Source organism: Dunckerocampus dactyliophorus, chromosome 20, assembly GCF_027744805.1.
Source record: "Dunckerocampus dactyliophorus isolate RoL2022-P2 chromosome 20, RoL_Ddac_1.1, whole genome shotgun sequence".
Classification (NCBI taxonomy): domain Eukaryota; kingdom Metazoa; phylum Chordata; class Actinopteri; order Syngnathiformes; family Syngnathidae; genus Dunckerocampus; species Dunckerocampus dactyliophorus.
In genome coordinates this window covers 8,191,644-8,212,859 of record NC_072838.1, presented here as the reverse complement: position 1 = coordinate 8,212,859, position 21,216 = coordinate 8,191,644, and the positions used below count along the sequence as shown (strand labels likewise).

Sequence of the window (21,216 nt, the reverse complement as noted above, 5' to 3'; positions counted from 1 at the left end):
TCTTCTTGTCAGCTCTGTTCAGGTTCACAAGTTCAACAGTTTTCTGGTCACCGCACAGTCGCACATTCCCCAAAGTGCAAATTGAAGTTAAAATGAAACTGAACAGCAGTGTGAAGAATGAAAAGGCTCCTGTATTTCATTCTGTTATGCTGCAAAAGTCCATTGCTGTTTTGCATCATGTTGTCAGGTGGTCTTTGCATCTCTTTTAGACTTATTCATGCAATATCTCATGGTAGCCACTTGTCACCTTTTAAAGAACAGTACAGAAAGATACAATTGTAAAGACATGCCATTTTTCTTTAATTTGTTGGTTTTGGAGATTTTGTGCTAAAGTTAAATTGACTTTGAAAACGCTTGTCACACTTATCAACAGCCTGTTCTCACACAATGAATGAAATGTCAATGACGTGCACATTAGAACAAATTGGAAGTCAAACAGCATCCCCTGGGAACACCTTCATGAAGGACATCGGGCTTTGTCCTGTCTTATCGTCCTTTGCAACACCCTACGTTGTGTCGTCTGCTTCATCTTACTGCAAAGTCACCAACAAGCAAAGGGTTCGGTTGATTAAAACTCAACCAGTGTGCTGGCTAAAGAAGTATAACATACAGTATTACAACGAAGTCTGCTATTATATTATTTTTGGGCCACCATCACTCCACTTAACACAACAGTGGTGTTGAAACAGAAGTACAGGAGACTTGATTCGGCCTCAGTGAGTTTGTTGGCTAAAGACAGGGTTGCAACAAAGCTGCAACCAGTAAGCCAAAGCCTCCAATGGAAGTATTAGTCGGGGAGCATCACTAATCATGGTTATCCAAATAGAATGAACCCATACACACACACAAAAAAAAAATCTGTTTAATACTGTGGAATCTCGGGAATGTAGTAGATTGCAATATATTGTCATATATTTTTAAAAATATTTTCTCATTGTACTTCTTAAAAGTAATGTTAAAACCTTGTCTCGTTTTGTTCTCGTAGACCCAATCTCATGTATCGTCTCGTCTCGTGACACCCCTAGTCTATAGTCTCCCCCTATCCATTCTTCACAGAGACAGTCACCAATGCTTGGGTGCTTGGTCGCATGATAACTGATACAGTGTATGAAAACTGCGACCTATTTTTGGCCGAAAACCGAATCATACGGAAACTGGGGCGTTCTAAAACTGAAGTTTCATTGTATGTTTAATTTTGTCAACAGACTAAAATCCAATCCTAATGTATGCTAAGATATGCTAAGAAAAAACAGCCTGCTTCTCACCTTTTGTGTAGTAGTAGTAGTTGTACTGTATATTATCAACATTTCAACTTTTTCTTGTTACATACTTTTTGCTCATTTTTTTCCTTTTTGCTGTTGTTTTCGTCTTTCATTGTATTTTTTAAATGTGCCGCGGGTCACCGTGGGCCACAAATTGCCCCTGGGCCACACTTTGGACACACTTGAAGTAGTGGAAAGTAACTGGACAGAGGTTTTTTTTTGGCAAATGATGAAAAAATTCCTGATTTAATTAATGACAAGATATTTTTAAAGTGCTGTATTAATTTTCCATCAGCAATTATGAAACTGTCCCTTTTTAGCAGGCACTCTCACTGGATTTGAACATAGTGATACAGATGGAACAGTGTTTCAAAGCTTCATCATAACTATGGAGCTGACAATATTGCAAACGTCATCATTTTGATGTTGTTTTCTGGTCCAATTTAATGGATGTAACCTTGGCCTGTCCTCTCTCTCCATCATGCCCGGTGCAAAGATAATAATGCATCTTTACGGCATTACCACTTTCGCCATTTTGTGGTTACATACGCGCTCAAAATAATTGTCTTTCAAAACCATGTTTCCCTATACTGATCTTAATTTATGTTTTGCCTGTGGTTGTTAGGTGAGGAAGCTGAAGGGCTCAGATGAACACCTGAGTTTAGAAGAAGCAGGGGGAGGACAAGACGTTCTGGTGAGTCATCACTAACAAAAACACTTTAGTTAACACGTTACAGGTGGTCCTTGGGTTGCGAACGACTTCCGTTCCTAGACTGATGTAAATGGAGTTTAAACGTACTTCGGAACTTACACCAAAATGATCCCTAAATGAACCCCTGAGTCACTCACACTGTACACAGAACACGTAGAACAATGACATTAACAGTTTTACATGCAGAAAACACTTTAAAATGCACATAAATGCATACGATGAATGAAAGTGATTAATCAAAATTTCAAGTTACTTATACCTTCATTGAAGACGTGATTGTTGACAAAGACTCATGGCAGTGAGATCAACACGGACACCGCTTTAGTGTTTTGCTGTGAGTTATTTCTTGAATTCAATGGTGTTGCTGACCTTTTTTATCAAAATTATGGCTCTTGCAACTTTATTTGGCTCCATTTTGGCTTAGCCGTGATCAAAAGAAAAGCAGAGACCTGAGGTGAGAGACACTATTGTATTCATGAATAACTCATAGCAAAACAAAGATTTTTTTAAACTTTTAATTAAATAAATGCTTTTTCCAAACAGTGCGTGTAATACGACTGGGTGAACAATACCCTACCAGAAAAGTAATTAATCGCTGTCCTCGTCCTCTACCTGGGAGCTAAAGGTGTCTTCTTCCATCTCTGAACCAAACAGCCCCACGATTCCCTCGCCACACACCCCGCCAGTATCTCTCCCTCTTTCGTTGTCGCTCTCAGCGCCACCCCCGCCCTGGAGCCTGTGCTGTCAGCACACAGCAGTCCAGCCCGCCAAAACCCGCCAATGACAGTCGACCTCTCGACACCACGCTTCCAACCTCCACTGCGGACCTGAGCAAAAGATGCTAGGTTGATTGCCTTTACCTGAAAGCCGCACCACATGCACCTTTCTGCGTGTACGAAGCGCAAAATGCATATTAGCGGCATCACTGCATAAGCCACAGTGTTCAAAAGTAGTGGCTTATACACTGTAAGGTACGGTACTTTATAATTGTATTCATATTATTGAACTATTTAAATAATTATTCTGTTAAACTTGCACATTAAAAAATTACATAAAAATAGAAAGTTGTATGTTTTCCTCTTTATTAAAGTACCGATTTGGCACCAGTATTGGATTATATGCAAACTATACCCAACCCTACGCCTGGATTAGACTACGTTTGACGTTACGTCTGATGGTCCACTATTTAGTGGCAGCAGCGAAAACGTTTAGTGTGCACAAAAGGTGCATTTGCATCATTGTAATAATGAATATGCATATTATTGCAGGGATTTGCTCTTATAGTACCACACAACATATAGTACCACTCGTAATGCATTACTGATTCACCGTGTCAAAGAAAGTTCATGTTATCCACAGCAATATGATAAAAACGTATGCTAGTTTAGCTTGGTGTAGCTTTCAGTCAGACGTTGCTGGACTTTGACCTATGTACTGTAACTGCCGTGTCTTCAGCCAAAGCACTTACCAACCACACTCTGGTTGCAGAACTGGCCGCAGATAAAGAGTCAAGCATGTGCACGCTCTTCCTGACATAAGGGAAGAGTAGGGAAGAGTCATGTAATGTAGTGGACTTTGAGTTGAGCTGTTGGAATAAAGCAAACACAGCAGTGTTTGCCTCCAGTGCTCGTCACCGTTCTTAAATACAAGTTGAAAGTATTACACTACTGTAGACTATTCACCATCTTTCACGAGCATTCTTCAGTATTTACCGAGGGTCTAATAAAGGCGTAATTAACGCTCCCCGTGGTGCAAAAAGTGACAGGTCAGAAGCTGACCGTTGCAGCGTTCGCTTACGCTGCCTCATGCAGGGTTAAGTCCGCCCACGGCTCAGTGACAGCAAAGAAGTAGGGAAAATAGGAAGCGGCGTCAGTAAGGGTGGGACTATTTTCAAGGTCGTCATTAAAGATTGTTAGTTTGTTCATTTCAGAAGACCTTAAATGGATTCCTCCTGTCAAAGCAGTAGAACCGTGTGATTTCTCCAAGCCAATCAGAGCGGAACGATAATAAAGTTGTAACAAAATATCGTAAAATATATTGTATTTGTTTGCAATGAGAGCGTTGAGAAAAGGTTACGAAAGTAAATTAAGTACAATATTTTGGGGTCAAATTTTTCATTTGCACATATTTCCATGAGTACCTTTTTAGTTTGTTAGTAGGTCATAAATGGAGTAGAAACTAACTCCGACTTCTGCTGGTTGCTGTCATGATGTGAATTTCATGATGGCTTCATTGTTTCAAAACATGGCAACACCACTATTTGTATTTGTATCTGTATCTGTTCACCCATCTAAATTATCTGTCCGAGTCTGTACTCGGATTGGGTGTGGCATCAACCGAAAGTAGGCGTGGATTAACCGAAAATTGGTGGGGCTTCAATCAGTACATTATTTTAATTCTGAAATTGGCTTGCATTGATCAGAAGTTGCTCTGTATTGTTTATTATCCAGCTATATGTGCACTGTGTATGTGTGTGAGTGATCTATAAGACTTATTAGTTTTTAGCAGGGCTGTCAAAAATAGCACGTTAACTAATTTTTGTAATTTATTTCATGAATTACATGACATTTTTTTGCGTATTTAACGCATATGTATATATTTTGTACGCATACGCAAGCCACGACTCTCTGTTATGACGACAGACAGCGGCACAGTGTAGCTCCCCACTTCTGTCATTCCTTTATCCTGACCTGAACACATCATCAGTAGTGCAATTCCAACACCATATATGTATTTCCGACTCTAAGCAAACTAAATAAATGTCTCAAGTCCAGTCATCATTGCAACGACAGACCGTGAGATGCATTCACGGACACTCCGAACATCACATCAGCGTCTTTATTATGCGTGTATGTGTGGTCTAAATCGTGTCACCAGCAGAGTGCCTGCGGGCACCAGGTGTGGCCCCTAGGGACCACATGAGTCGCCCGCCAGCCTGTTCTAAAGATAGCTCAAATAGTACCACTTACCTGCGAGCGGCATCTAATTTTTTTGGTTGCTATTCTTGTTTAAATTACAAGTTATCAAATTCCAAATGAGTGACACATAATGAAAGAAAACCTGATAATTTGGCTTCTAATTCCAACATGAAAGTGCTCATGACACCAAAAAATGTATGGGGGGGGAAAAGTATAAAAATATAAGTATTCATTTAATGAGTTTTTTGCCATACTGCTGTTGTCTGCCAGTAAACAACTATAAAATACGAGTGAAATGAAGTTTTGATTATCAAACGCCCCCCAGCGAATTTTCGGAACCGCCGCCATCCAGCAACCAGACTCATCAAAACACAGCCATGGACGCACAGCAAAGGTAAAAAAAAGAGAAAATAGTCACAACAATAACACAATAATAACATTATTATTATTTAACACTGATTGTGATGAGTAGTTATACACATTCAGCCCCAAACTTTCCTCTAGCTGAGTCACATTGCCAAAACTGTCCTTGAAATGTGGCAAACATAAACAACGAGCAGGCATACGATCCAAAAAATGACCACAGAAAACGACTACAGGAAGTCACCAAAAAATGCCCCACGACAATATGAAAACACCGTATTCCCTGCGTAGTTCAGAGGGGGAGGGTTCTCGAAGACGGGTCATTTCCTCCTTCTTGTCTAGTCTTTCACCAGGTTGTTTTTCAGTGGCGGAGGGAAAGGTAGATGTGTCAACATTTGAGCACACACGTAACACAGGGTATATGGCTTTCAGTGTTATTTTTATGGCAAAAATAGCAAAATGTTTTGGTGTCATGAGCACTTAAAATTTCATCACACCTGCATCTCTGGCCCACTTTCTTTAATTGCTGCCCTCCTTTCCCTCCTGACACATTCTTGAGTCAAATACCTTCTCTCCATTTCCAGTTTAATCAAATGCTTGCGGCTCTGTGCCAGTTAAAGAGGACAAAACCTCAATTCTTAATGCAGTTCCTTCTCTGCTTACTCGGAGATTGTGGCTTAGCTTTTGCACAATGCACCAGTGTTCTCTCCTGTAAGCTCATTACCAGCGCATTTCCACCAGGATAGCCTGGCGGACGCGGGTTCGATTTAGTCGAGAAATGTCTCACCTTTTGTTTTGCTTTGCTTTGCATTCACACCACACTAATCCTGGACCAGACTGGCAGCACGACATCACCCAGTTACGTTACATTTTGTGACGGTATTGCCACATTTGTCACGACTGACAAAGAAATAAAAAGGGCGAGGAAGAAGAAAACCTACACCTACAAACTACAGTTTGTTTAAGGCTGGGCGGTACGGCCCAAAATTCATATACAGTGGAACCTCCGTTAGTGTACGCCCCGGTTAGAGTGTTTTTCTGTTAACGTCAAAAATTTACCCCAAAATTTTGCATACATTTTCCGATTAGCGTGCAGCAGGGGTCACCAACGTTTTTTCTTGCGAGAGCTACTTTTAGAAAATGAAAATGGCCACGAGCTACTCATTTTTTTAGAAATGATTTCAATACCTTATTTCAACCCAAACAAATCAAATATGCTTGTTTTACCAAAACATTCACAAAATGCTGGTATTCACAACTCACATTTTATGTTTCAGAATACATTTCTTTCTAGTGTTCTCACATTATTAACTGAAAACCTGAATGAAAAGCAGGCCTGCGGGCGCCTCATGAGGTCGTGGGGGGGCTACCTTGTGCCCGCGGTCACCACGTTGGTGACCCCTGGCGTACAGTATAGCACAAGATGGTTTTGTTGTGTTATTAATACACTGCATGAGTCCAACTGTATTCTAAATGTGTATTTTATCACAAAATGTCCCTGCTAGCATCCTATTAACTTGATAATACATGGAAACAGGAACCAGAAGTCGGCAATGTCGCTCGTCAATGACGTCGTCAGCGGCTGACTCAGTTCTTTGCTAACGCAGTTAAGACACAAGTCTCAAAAATGTTAAGACATATGCTGTCTTGGCTATCATACAATATTACGTGTAACAAACTGTTTCACGCAAGCTGAGTCTTGTGGTATTAATAAATATTAGATGTTTTATTCATAACCATCTTGGATCACACATCCAACACCAAATGTACCAAACCATATTTGGTTTCCACAGTACTACGGTATCCTGTAAGGCTCATTCATTTGGCAAACTCAAATGAGCATGTGACCCAAACTAGTTTGTTTGCCCACGTGTATCATTCTGCACACTGGAGTCCCACACGTTGGTGACTCAGTCTTGTCACGTTATTAATACACTGCGAATCCTAACATGTCTTTATTACAAAACGTGCCTGCTCGCGTGTCCGACGGCGGGTTCCTTCTGTGATCTGTGCTCTGTTCATTTGATTTTATTTTTACCAGCGCGGTAGCCAGGCCTGGGTTATCGTGGGGCAGATCCATGTCTGGTGCCTTGTTTCCCTGCTCTCCTATATACTTTATTGGTGAGGAAAGGCAGACTTTCCTCTGGTCTGACTTTATTGTATTTCAGCACAGAGGTCATCGCACTACTAAGGAAAGTGTCACAGAGGGGACAACCTGTGTCTTACTTTGCTGATTGGTGTTAATTTGTTCCACTATTTAAGGCTTCTTCAGGGATTTGAAATAAGTATTCGGTTCCCAAGCAAAACGTGACTTAGTACTTGGAGAAACTTGAGAAGCACAGGTCAGACATTTCTTTGCTGCTCACCAGGGTTGCACACCTATTAGGAGGGATTTTGACCAGATACTCTCCAAGCAGTGAAAGACATTGCAGCTGAATACAAAACTTGTCATGCACAAGTTTCCCGTGGTGGCACAGAACTGGGAAACTTTAACGACGCAAAGTAGCCAACTTAAATTTTTTTTTTTTACAATGATTATATATGTTTTAAGGCTGTAAAACCCCTCGCCATACACTTTTTCTCAGACAGGCATTAACAATTATCACATTTCTCTCTGGTTTAAACAATCTCAAAAAAGGTCAAACCTTTGTTTGAATTTTAATGATCAACCTTAATCATGTTTTGTGTTCATCATTAAGTCACTCGTGCATATTTCACTCCTGGGTGTCATTTGAAACATGCACCAAACTTGATCGCCAACGGCAGGCTTTAATTATTTTTCTCATAACAGGCACAATAATAACAATAATACTGTTGTGGTCGTACTCCAGCTAAAACTCAACTCTGAATCTCACTTGCTCTCCACACGTCCGGAAGACGTTTATTGAAACACACACGAGCGTGAGTCTTATTTATGTCTTTAAATGGCTGATTATATCTACTATAATGGGTAATACGAGTGCTAAGATGACTATAGGGGTGTTATTTCATGTCTAGAGGGCTCTAATAATGTTAAAAATAGTATTTAACAGGTTTTCTATGCTCCAACTACGAAAATATTCTGTTAACATTGAATCCGACTTGGGTCTGGAACCAATTATCTTCAATAAACGAGGGATTACTGTAAAAGTTTGTATGATTCATGCTGATATCGTATCACTATTTGTTTTCGGATGATATTCAAGGCTGCAATATCGTATCGGAAGTGAAAAAGCTTTATCGGGCCACCCCGAGTAAACATAATAAACAAACTAATAATTACTTCCCCCATTGTAAGTATAGTTTTTACTTGGCAGGCACTCACAGAGCATTTCTTGGTCAACATTTTATGTCCAAAATGAAGCTGCACCCTCAGTCTTGCACGCGAAAACACTTCTGGCTTGTACCTCAAGGTGAAGAGAACAGCCCAGCAATAGCTTTACTTAATTCACTACATCATTGCATCCTTACTCGTACATACTTACTTACATATTTTATTTATGGAGATTTTATTGTGTCATTCATGCATACACAAAACACATATTTGCACATGTTCATATTTATTACAACCTTTTTTCGTTGTTTTTTACCTCTCCTTCCTTAGGGGTCATCCTCTGGTCGCAACCGTAGCTTCTCCCTCCTCCCCCACCTTACTCCATCGTCATCACCGGCTTCTCAGAGGCAACTGGGCCATACGGCCTCGCCCGGGAACATTGTGACGATAACGCACCACAAGTCCCCGGCTGCAGCGAGACGGTCAAAGAATCAGTGCCCAGGACAGCTCCATGAGGTCAAAGAGGTGGGTGACCAGACGTTACAACGGGGGTGTTCAAAGGGCAGCCCAGGGGCCAAGCCGTGCTAGGTTTTTATTGGCCCTTGGCATATACCGTAAATATAAAAGTAAAATGTATTTTTATTATTAACAGATACACTTGTCATGTACTGTATAACAAATATCCAGATGTTTATTTCTGATAGCTGAGCATATACTGTATCGACCTACACTGGGTTAGTTTGAACATACTGTATTTAATACACACTTGAATGCATCCTTCAATGTTTATGAATGCGGCAATTAGGGCAAGTTTCCCTGCATGGGCCCGCTAAGGTTGTGATGTAAGATATGCACAAGATCTAGTAAAAATCTCCTGAAATTCTCGTACCAGACCGTTCACCAGATTTAGGAGAGGTGTAAATAACTTTAAACACACCAATCTCGTCATATGACACTTTCACATCACATAGAATTTGTCTACGCATATGTCTGAAAAGTTGGAACTGTAGGATCGGGCTTCTTTTAAAATCAGCGTTATTATGTAAATTCTCCTGTTTCTCGCCCCTTTGGGATTTTTAGTCTAAAAAAGCCTCTTCTGTCCAAGGTGATCAGGTATGGAGAACTTCTAAAATCTTTTAAAAAAAAACTGAAATATCCAACGAACAAGTCCCTAACTGGCCAGAGATGCTGACAAAACAAGTTCTTCCTCCCGACACATACGGTAGTCTTGTGGGCTTACTCGTATCGTCAGGTTATTTTAGCGTAAGACTCTATACTATGCCATATTAGTGGGGCTGTTAAAAGTAGCCTGCTAACGGCTAATTTATTTAATTAATAATTAAGTTTTTACCGCAATTTACGCATGCGCATCATGGCGAGCCACGCCTCTCCGTTATGACGACAAACGAGGCACAGTGTAGATCCCCACACACAGTCTGACCTGAACACATCAACTGTGATGTATTCTAGTGTAACTTGTACGCATGTTCAAAATAAATCAAATCATAATCAAATACCTTTTAAGTGTGCTCGGAAGTCCCAGAAAATAAACTCAAAACATGTGAATTGAACTTTAATTACGTGGTGTCTTTGACCGTGACCTCTCATTGCTCATAATAACACGATTAAAGCGTGATTCAAATGTTCCACTACTATTAAAGAAACTAGTGTTAGTTAAATACATTTAAATTTTCAGTTCATTTGAGCTGTTAATACATACAAATATATTATAAATCTGCCCTGTCTTTTATCTGTCTTAAAAATACAGTAAAAATGGGCATATTTAGGACATATATGCAAATGGTGAGTAATCATGATTAATTCATTTGAAAATGGTGATTAATCTGTGATTAATTAATTACAATGTTCAATCATTTGACAGCCCTAGATATTGGGTGTTGAGGTGTTGAGGCCAGGGAACAATATAACAATATAACAGTATAAATCTGTAAATGAAGACTTGTCCAAAAACTAAAGGTCAATCCTTGATTGATTCCTCGTTGAGAGTGTCTCAATCCCTTCCCCATATGTAAGGTATATGTATATGTAGGGTTGTTACCACTTTGCCTCCCTTAGCTACATATTTCTATACTTTCAGCACAGCCCACCACTGCAGAGGTCCATGGCTGGTGAGGCACTGATTGATGAAAAATAAGAGGATAATTCACTTTGGTCAAAAAAATGTTTTCAACTCGTTTCCAATACTTCTTAGTCCCATTATTTATCCATGCTTTTTGAAAACCATTTTTGTTTTTTGGGGGGAGCATCTACACTGTATTTGATCAGGAAATGTGCAAATTCAGCAATTATTACTTAAGAAAATGTTAAAAGCCAGTGGAATCATACAGAAAATACATTTATAGCACAGTTCCTTGGACATATATTCATATTCATTGCATTGAAAGGCAGCAGGATTGCAAGATTGATTTGCACAGGACACAGTGAGAGTCAAATTTCAAATTGCTTAAGGACGGCCTTGTATTTCCAGTGAATCAGCTTGACTGTACACCCTTACTCATGCATGATAAACCAACAGGAGGTCATCCACCCAAAAGTCTACCTCACTCACGGTGCAATCAAAAATAACAAGAATATGAAGTAACACATGTACACAATGTACTGTAACTGTACCACACAGACTGTATGGGTATGGAAATAAACCCCAACACACTAATATACATGCAAAATAATACTAGCATTTGTTTCACATATGGCTCACGTCTTTGAATGCATCTTCTGCATGCCTTGTATTTGTATTTTAGTTCATTTAGTCATTCTTATGCTTGAGTGATAACCTGAGTGGGGCCCTCACAGGTGAGTTCAGCATCCCCACATCAGGACCACATGACACTCATAGCCGTGTCATCCCTCAATTATCACCCTTAAAAGGCACATGTACACATGTACTCAAATATAAACAGTTTGACTCAACAATGTGCCAGATGGCAGACTTGATTTCAGTCTTTTTCTCCGCTGTGCCAAGATATATTTTACATTTAAAAGGCCTATTGTCTCTCCTTGTCACGTTCATCTCCCTAATTCATCTGCCAGATGCCTCGCTGTTTGGCAACAGCCCTAAAAGCACATTTTCCCAGAAATAGGGAGGAAACATGAAAGGAACAGATCACAGCTTCCTACTTTGCAAGCGAGGCATATTTTGCCATGTCTCTATCTCTTATGCTCCTTCCAGTTTCGAGCCCTGTCATTATTCACAACTGAACAAGTATAGTAGGCCATTATGAAGAAAAAGGAATGAAGGTAAGGAGGGAATACGGTAGATTCCCGTTTTTTCGAGGGGGTTACCATCCGAGATCACCCACAAATGGCTAAATCAAGCCTGGGCTATGCTGTTATGTCCAAGCACTGCTATACCTGTACATAACCATCACTTGCTTATACCCGTACTCCATTAACCCAAACATCTACCTCACTCACAGTGCAACCAAAAATAACAAGTAATGCTGGTTAACTTCCAGTTAGGAAAGCGTGCAAGTGGGCTTCCCAGCATGTATTCTACACTGTAATCCATCCATCCATCCATTTTCTATACCGCTTCTCCTCTTTAGGGTCGCGGCGGCATGCTGGAGCCTATTGTTACTGTAATGTTCTGGGAAACACACGAGCACCAGACTTGATCCCATGACGTCACTTCCCACCCGCAAGTCATGCTGGAACAGAAATGGGCCTTCCCCAAACTTCCTACAAAGCTGGAATTATGCAAAATGTCTTGGCAAGACCTCAAATGGAGATCAGTAACTGAACCTTTCAAACTTTCCCTGTTTGACTGCGAAGCTCATCCTTTCATGCCTCTCTGGCTTCAAGTCGTGCTTTTCCCCGGTTCCGATGTGCCACGCTGTGTCTGCGTCGTGTAGCTAAGAATATCTCATCCAAGTGATTCATTCGCTTGACAGAAAGAGAGCAGCTTGCTGTCAGTGAATGGAGAATCCTGTCTCACGTCCCAGGAGCGGTTCGAACACCCCCCTCCCTCTTCAAGCCAACCTGCAATAGTCTGAGTGCCTACTGAGCATATGGTGTGTTCATTAAGTAAAACAAACGCTCCTCTGGTGCTTGTTTCCACGTCACACTGAAAAAAAAAAACAAGCCTCTGTAAGTTTGTGATACATTCTCTGTTTGGATTTAAATTTGTCTGACCTGATTCCTGCAGTAGCTGCCAAGATTTACCGCTTCCAACTTCCTTTCCGTTTGTCATCTTTCCTTCATTCCTAACTGAGCCATGACAACCCAACACACAGGCTTGAAGGATGCTGAAGCCTACTGGGAAGGATTCTCTTATTTTTATGCAAGGGTGCACAGTGGAGACAAAAACGCTGCAGCATGTTGGGATTTCAAAACAAACTTGACTATTTAGGACAGTGGTCAACAACCTGTTTTAGACCAAAATCTCTGGTGTTGGCCACGAACCAAGGCAAGGTGTACCCCAGTGTACCAATGAAAAATGAGCCATGAGCCGCACTTTGGGCATCCCTGGTTTGGGGCTCTTAAAATAGACCAGCGCTCAATTTTGCTTGTTGGCTTCCATTTGCGGGCCAGTGATGGTGGTTGATGGGCGAGGTTGGAGTGTTGTTGCGACTGGAGCTGGTCGATACGTTACAACAGTCCACCGAAATGTTCCGTGGCACCGCAGGTTAAGGATTTTTTTGGGAGGTGCACGTCACACAACGCTTGTTGTTTGCAAAGCTGGCGCTGGCACCTCTGGGTTTCAGGGAGTGGACTCAGAGCTGCGGCCGGCGAGGTTTGTCATGTGTGCCTAGAGAGCGGCGAGGCATACGGTTGCACTCAGGGGTCAAAATGCATGCCTGTTGGCAGATGTGTAGGTCACTCTCTGGGAGGGCAGGGCACAGATGTGATAATACATTTACTTTTTGGATTATATATTCTAATATCCTAATTCTAATATTCTAATATCCAAATGTTTTCGGGCAACTACTACTGGCAAAGCCCCAAAAATCAACTGGTTAAGCGCGATTGATGTGTCGGCGACCCCTCATTTAGGACATAGTGCAGAAATGTCTTTTCTGGCCACGGATGTTCACTTTTGGCTTCATCACACCTCTGTGAATGTGTGCATGATTTGTCTTGTCAGCATGGCCAACAACTAGCGTTCTCTTAACCTCCCGGGCAGTTAGCCAACAGATCAGTGTGATGCACAGTTGGGCTTACGGTGATTATTGCACATATTCAACATTGCACTCGAGCTTCATGGTTCGTTTTAGATGCGCACAAACGTCAGCGTTGGCTGGAGTAATTACCATATGAACTTGTTAAACCATTTAATTAGCCCGTTAGGTACCCCTGGATCTCAAGTTGTCATCATAAGACATTATTTTGTTTTTTTACATTCTATGCTTCTAACTTTGTGGGAGCCGTTTGGGGAAGGCACTTTTCTGCTATGACTTGGTGCACAAGGCAACATCCATACAAACATGCTTGGATGAGTTTGGTGTGGAATAATAGTGAGCTTAAAGCATGGTGCATACATGTCTTTCTACGATAGTGATGATGGAATCCCTCACAGCAGAGGTCATGGTCACGCTGCCACCTTCCATCCGTCTATCCACTGACTGTGTGATGGTAGGAGTCAGACCACATGACCAATCTCGCGTCTGTCTGGTTGTCACAGTTGACTGATTTGAGCTCATCAAACAGAAGCACCGGTGGGCATTCGTACAGCCACGTTGGAGGTTGGTCACTGGGGTTAGGCTATTTCGAGGAGCACTGCTGATCCCGCTGGCTCCAGGGGTCTAGTCTGCATTTGTATGTTTTTACAGTCATGACCAAACACACAGCCTGTGTAGAACCAAGTATTTATACATTAATATCTACCCATAAAATATGATTAACCCTTTGCCTTTTCCAGGGTTTTTAGCCTTTGAACGTACTTGTGTGATTTACCTCCTTATCAGCCTTTATTTTCCCCAGTTCAGCTTCACGAATGACTGTGCAGTTTTTATTTATTTATTTATTTTTTAAATTTTGACATATTGTAATAACACATTGGGCCTAAAATCACCCAAAACCCTAATGATTTACAGGTAAGGCCTTCCACGCTTACCTACGCACTTTACTAACTGTAAATGTGTTTTATTCCACAAAAATACTTTTGTCCACATTAAGAAACCTGAATATAACATCCTTTGTCGTTGAGGGAGGGAAAAGTGATGGCGGTGATGGCATTGTTGGCTCGCCTTCCCGCTGCTCCGTCTGCAACCAAACGGCCGCTCATGCTTTGATTGATGGTGAGCGTTTTTCCCACCAGAGGGAAAGTGGTGACGTGTTTCATTGCCGGTTTACTTTTGCTTTAAAAGCAGCTTCTAGAAGGTGATGACACAAGGACACCACCATGGTGGACTCTGTTGATTGTATATCTGGTTTTACTCGACCGATTTCACCATTTAAAGTCTGGTCGGCCGTGTGCACTTTTGACGTGATTTAACGTCCTTAACGGCCGCTTGTGTTGCTTTTGTTCACAGGTTCTGTTTGGATTACCGCATGAGGAAGAACCAGAACCGATAAGCGAAAAATAGAAAATGACTTAAATTAAGTACAAATTCTTACAACTTGAAGGGGTGTGTGACAGATATTGTGTGATGCTATTAATAAAACACATTGAGCGAAACAGTGAGGCTTCTGACTGGAATGCACCTGCATCCAATCCCAGTAAATAGCGGAATCATTGGTGTCGTGCTTGAAGGACTCTTTGCCATGCATGCTATAAGATTCATACGTACTTCACATGCTCATCACAGCAGCTTTTAGTGCTTCTAAAATAACTATTGTGTGCTGCTGCAGATGTGCTGGTGAAGTGCACGCAGAAGGCAAGGTGTGGGCTGTGAACACATACAATATTAATGAATGCAAGATTTGCAGGATGATGAGCAACCCAGCATTCATTAGCAGTGAGAAAGGCTTATTAACCCACAAGCAAGCTACAACGTTGTCTTCCTTTGTGATGCTCAGAAGCAAAGGAGTGATTCATGCAGGAAGGCTTCTCCTCAGTTTTATGTCAGCAGGGAATCGAGTTCAAAAAAAGTTTTTGCAGCTTTTTTAGGCACTTTTAGAACAGACGGTATACACATAACTCTATGTATGAGATGCATGGATGTGTGTGCTCTGCAAAGATTAGAGGAACTTGTGTGACACCTCCCAAAGTATTAATGAGCACTGAGCTCAAATAAGCCTTTTAGTAGTAAGTTACTTTGGTACAGTGATTGTAAATTAAAGTGTATTTAATGAGCATTATCCTAGTAAAAGCACAAGATGGGCTTTGTTTGGTCATCATTTTGAAATACTACTGTATACAGTCATCCTCGAAAATTAAGTAATTCATAAATGACGGCTGTTTCGTGGTTGGCTATGGGCTATTATTAGTGAAAAATATTGAAAGACAAATTCTATGTAGTATTCAGGTCACCAGGTGTCAGTCATGTTACATTGATGAGACATGACATTAGAGTAGATTATGGCAATGGCTTTGTCCAACATAACATAGTGAGAGAAAGTTCTCCTCCAATGTGTGGAAGTGGTAAGCTTTTGGCTTCTTACTTTGTCCTTCTTCCCCACTCGGTTTGAAACCCTTTTTTAAGTTTAGAATAAATAAATTGGAGGCTAACAAGTTAGCACCAGGATAGGTGCTGTTTTTAAAGCGGTGGTCGTCTCTTGTGTCCCTGCAGCGATTCCGTAGCCTGTGCATTACAGTTGAGCAATGTGTTGTAAACAAATAGTAGGACTATAAAGGTGACTATCTGGGTGTTGTTTCATGTCTACAGGGCTCTAATAATGGTAAAAATTGTATTTAGAAAGTCATAGACAGGTTTTCTGCGCTGTAACTCCGAATATGATGATGATTATTAAATAGATTATTAAATATGAGGGAGATATTATTTTTTAAATGTTGAATCGTACTTTGTGGAAATTCACTTATTGCGGTCGGGTCTGGAACCAATTAACTGTGATAAACGAGGGACGACTGTAGCAATCCCTTGCCACGTCACACGACTTCGTGAATTTGACAACTTCGCTCTATCATGTTTTTTTTTCAAAAATATATTAACTAATAAATCATGCTGTTTTTATTGTTACATATTTTTTGCCTAGATTAAGCATTTTCAAGCTTATAAATGGCTTAATGAACTAAAATACGAATATAATGCATTCAGGAGACACATTCAAAGACGTTGTGATGATGTAGTAGTTTACACTGGTCACTAGGTGTCAGTAATGTTAAGCGGTGACATCACAAAACCGCCAGACTTGATCACTGGAACAGCAGACCTTTTTATTGTAGGTTTGAATGATCTCACAACAGGCACAGTAATGTCAAACACGGGCCACTATTACTGCCGTTACCCATGCCAAGCTAAAACTTAACTCTGAAACGTCACTTCCTGCCCGCCTTGCACTCAGCTCTCCTAGCACCAGAACACATTTACAGCAACACACATGAGCACAAGTTATTTATGTCCTAAATGGTATATCTAATGTTAAAAAACCCTATTTGGAAACAGATTTTCTATACTGTAACTAGGAAAATATTTGATTTATGAATAAGGAATCCTGTATTGTGGAAATTCACTTATCATGGTGGGGCCCGGAACCAATTAACTGTGATAAACGAGGGATTACTATATGTTTTTTCCCTCTCCATAACACGTTTTTTGACTGATACTCGGCAGCAGTATTTTCTACGTTATCTTTAAAGACAAAACTTTGTGTCAGCCTTTTCTCATTACATTACAAACTGGTCATTTCCCCTTTGCTTCGGCTAGACAATTAGAGCACACATATTCGCAGGGATGCTGGTGGAAGAAGTGGCAGAGCTCAACAAAGTATATCACTGACATTTTAAAAGATTGGAAGATCATGGAAGTCAGGCATTTTTTGACAGCCAGTTGGTATTTATCCCAGAGAGCCTTCAGAATTTGAATTAAGATCTGCAATTTATCCTGCTCCTACCTCCGCTCTGCCTTTCAGCAAACCTCCTCTCATTTCTCATGTACTACCATGATTAATGCACCGCCGGGCCTATGGCTTTTTTTCAATTTGGCCCAATGCACTCGAGTTAAGGGTGAGTGAAGTGGAAGTTATACGTTAAATGGTAGTGCAAAACCTGAGAATGTGTTAGCAGGAGCAACTTGATTTTGTAGTGTGAAGTCTTACTTTGATCTTAGCAGAAGGCAGGAACATAATTTGGCTTGGGGGTTAACTGCTCGGGCGATGGTGTCATGTTGTACGAAGGAAAAACATTGGAAAAAAAAAACATCTGACATCTATTCAGTAACATCTGTTCAACCGATGCTCTTCAAGTGCTCTTAAAACAAGAACTACAGTCATGGCCAAAGGTTTTAGAGAATGACGCAAATATTAATTTCCACACAGTCCGCTGCTCCAGTTTTTATGACTGCAATTTGCATAAACTCCACAGTGTTATGAAGAGTGATAAGATGGATGGCAATGAACTCATTCAGTCCCAGCCATTTTTGAAAACACAACCCCTTTTTAGATGATTTTGACTGATTTTCAAAGCACACAGAATATTGTGCTCTATGTCTATATAAACATGGAAGCTACCAAAAGAAATATCAGACTCCCGTCTTTTGTCAGGAAAAACAAGTTTGTTTCTACCTTTTTCCATTCTTTAGTAATCTGCGGTAAGTTTCAGGAAAATATCAGTTCCCAACTAAACTAACTTTCAATAAAATACAGTAAAAATGGGCATATTTCAGACATCATTTCAAATGTTGATTAATCATGATTAATTCATTTGAAACCCATGATTAACCAGATTAAAAAATTGTAATCATTTGACAGCACTACAAAGTACATGTCCTTTCCCCCCCTAAATTAAGCATTTTTAAGCATAAAAAATTGATAAATGAACTACGATACAACTATAAGGCATTCAGAAGACTCATTCAAAGGCATATTGTATGTTGTTTGATGTAGTATGTAGTATTGGACTTTGGTCACTGGGTGTCAGTAATGTTACACTGATGATAGCCACTGCAGCAACCATAAGTAAAAGAGCAACAACAAGGAACTCTCCCAATGCAAACATGAGTCTATATTATGTCTTAAATGTCATATTTTCTCTTATTATGTCTATTATATTAGGTAATAATAGTGTAAAGGCGTTATTTCAGTCTAGAGGGCTCGAATAATATTAAAAGCCGTATTTAGAAGGTCGTAAACATGTGTTCTATGCTCTAGCTATGGAAATATTACATGTATAAATAAGGAATCCTTCTTCACGGTCTGGTCTGGAACCGATTAACCGCAATAAACGAGGGATTACGGTATTGCAGTATTTGTCTTATGTTGTACAAACCGTGTAGTTATTTTATTCAAGCTTGGTGAGAGAGAAACAGTATCTTCATTCTCTGTATGGACAATAATGAATCTTGAATAATGTGTTCTTTCACTACACGAGATGTCTCTAGACATTACATTGAAAGAAGATCTGCTGCTGTATTAGTATCGGTTCATACTTGTATCGGTAAGAAAGCCAATATCGAGCATCTCTAGTCCAGAGGAACCTGCTTGGTCTAACATAATTTGTTTTTGGTGATTTTATTTTTATTTTCTATGAAGACTGTTTATTAATGCATGACTGTTGCCTCCCAGATGATGTCCCAAGCAGAGGGCCAACAAAAGAACCTCGTCCAGTCCATTGACTCTTTGCCCACCAAAGGCCCCCTTTCCTGTCTGGACCAGGACCTGCTACTCCTCAAAGCCACCTCGGCCGCCACACTCAGCTGCCTGGGAGAGTGCCTGAACATCCTCCAACAAACCCAGAGCCGTAGCCAGGTGGCGTCCCAGTCTCAGGCCGCTCAGCGCAACCACACAGTCCATGGAGGTCCCACGGGTGAGTCGCTCCCGGGCCCCAGTTCAGTACTGTTTGAGCCCACAACCTGTCCATCTCCTCCTTCCGCTTTGTCCTTCCTGTCTTCTTGTTCAGAACCCATCAGCAAGGGCCAGCTGGACTGCAACTCTTGTCCCTGCCTGATGGGTCCCATTAACTTCAATGTCTGTACTAAATGTTGCTGATTGGGAGCTATTACATGAAGTTCATGTGTAGTGATCAGTTACAGTAAGTTGTGTGCCATTTTTGGTTCAATCCAAACCTGGTCCTGAATGTAAGCATGAGTGACAAGTGTGTTTGAGCAAATGTTACCCATCAATGTTGACATAATGATAACATGCATGTCCAAAAATATTTGGGGTTCCTGTGTGAACCAACCTAAATCTAATGACGAATACTTTGCACTGCTAAATCTCCTCAAAGCATTTCAGTTGTTGCAAAAAAAAAAAAAAAATCCACACTGGTGCCTGAAAGTGTAGAAGAATGTCAACACTTCTCTGTGCCTGATCATAATGGAGCCAATAAAGTTGTTTGGATTGAAACCTCCTGCAGCCTGAGGGTGTTTCAATGGCCTGAACACGTCGGATTAAGACAGGGGTGTGCGAAGTGCGGGTTTTTGCGACGGTTTTTGTTGGCCCTCGGCATATTAATAAAAAATATATACATTGGAACCTCATCTAGTATACGCCACCGGAAGGTTGGCGGTCCCCAACCTGGGTTCACTTCATCGTGAAGTGCTTTGGGTGCCTTGAAAAGCGCTGTATAAATTCTAAACCATCCATCCGTCCATCCATTTTCTATGGCGCTTATCCTCACTTGGGTCGCAGGTCTATTACTATCACGTTTTCCAGATGGCGTACGAAATGGCACACATCTTGTTGTGCTATTAATACGCTGCGTGAGCCCAGCTGTGTTCTTAATGTATTTTTGTCACAAAACATCATTGTTAGCATCCTATTAGCTTACATGGAATCACATTAGCTTCAACAGGAACTGGAAGTCAGCTCTGTGATGAGGAGCGTAGTTTTGCTTAGCTGCTGGGTCGTTTAAGTAAAGAGTTTGGCTTCTCAAAACAATATGTGTTCAAAGGAGTAATACATTTGCATCATAAAAATGCCTCTGACCTCAGAAATTGCTTGGCGTTATTTTTGTCTCCTGCCGTGTCGCCTCTCCATTCGTGTGTATGTGATGAACACGCTCGCTTCTTCTTCCGCTGTGGAACACACGTAAACAAGATGGCCACGGCGCTCCGCGAGTTTCTCTGCGTGATGTCTAATGTTTGAGGATTTCACTTTGTCAGGCAGGTCCTATTTAAGTGATTTGTTGATGTGGCAATCACTTTTTCCACACATGGCCATGTCGGTTTGGATGTTTTTTCCTCCCTTAATAATAATAAGTTTCATTTAAAAACTGCATTTCGTGTTCAGTTGTGTTGTCACTGGCTAAAATGTACATTTTATTGATGATCTGAAACATTTAAGTGTGACAAACATGCAAAAAAAAGAAATCAGGAAGGGGGGCAAACACTTTTTCACACCACTGTATGTATTGTTTTATTCTATTGTATTTTATTCTCTTGTGTTTTTATGTGCTGCACTTTGGTTCAGCTCCAGCTGATGTAAGGGGCAATATAAATAAAGAGGGGTAAAAGTTTTGTGGGGTAAAAGTTCAGCTTGTTAGCTTTCAAAAGAGCTCGTAGCCATGCCTTTACTCCAAATGCTTCAATGACAGCTTCACATTTACTTTGTGATTTAGCCAAAAAACATCCCGGATTTACTAAGGGGTTAAATCAGGGGTGTCCATACTTTTTCCACGAGGGCCGCCCACTG

General features: G+C 40.8%; 1 protein-coding gene across 5 annotated transcripts in view; it reads left to right on the top strand.

Moving 5' to 3' along the window:
• The window catches only part of LOC129173420 (oxysterol-binding protein-related protein 10), a 70,962-nt gene that overhangs the window by 34,544 nt on the left and 15,202 nt on the right, over positions 1–21,216 (top strand). For all 5 annotated transcript variants that reach the window (XM_054764320.1, XM_054764321.1, XM_054764319.1 and 2 more), the window contains 3 exons: positions 1,888–1,956; positions 8,839–9,033; positions 19,150–19,390. In XM_054764320.1, coding sequence (XP_054620295.1) covers positions 1,888–1,956; positions 8,839–9,033; positions 19,150–19,390 — 505 coding nt within the window. The remainder of the gene's footprint in view (positions 1–1,887; positions 1,957–8,838; positions 9,034–19,149; positions 19,391–21,216) is intronic.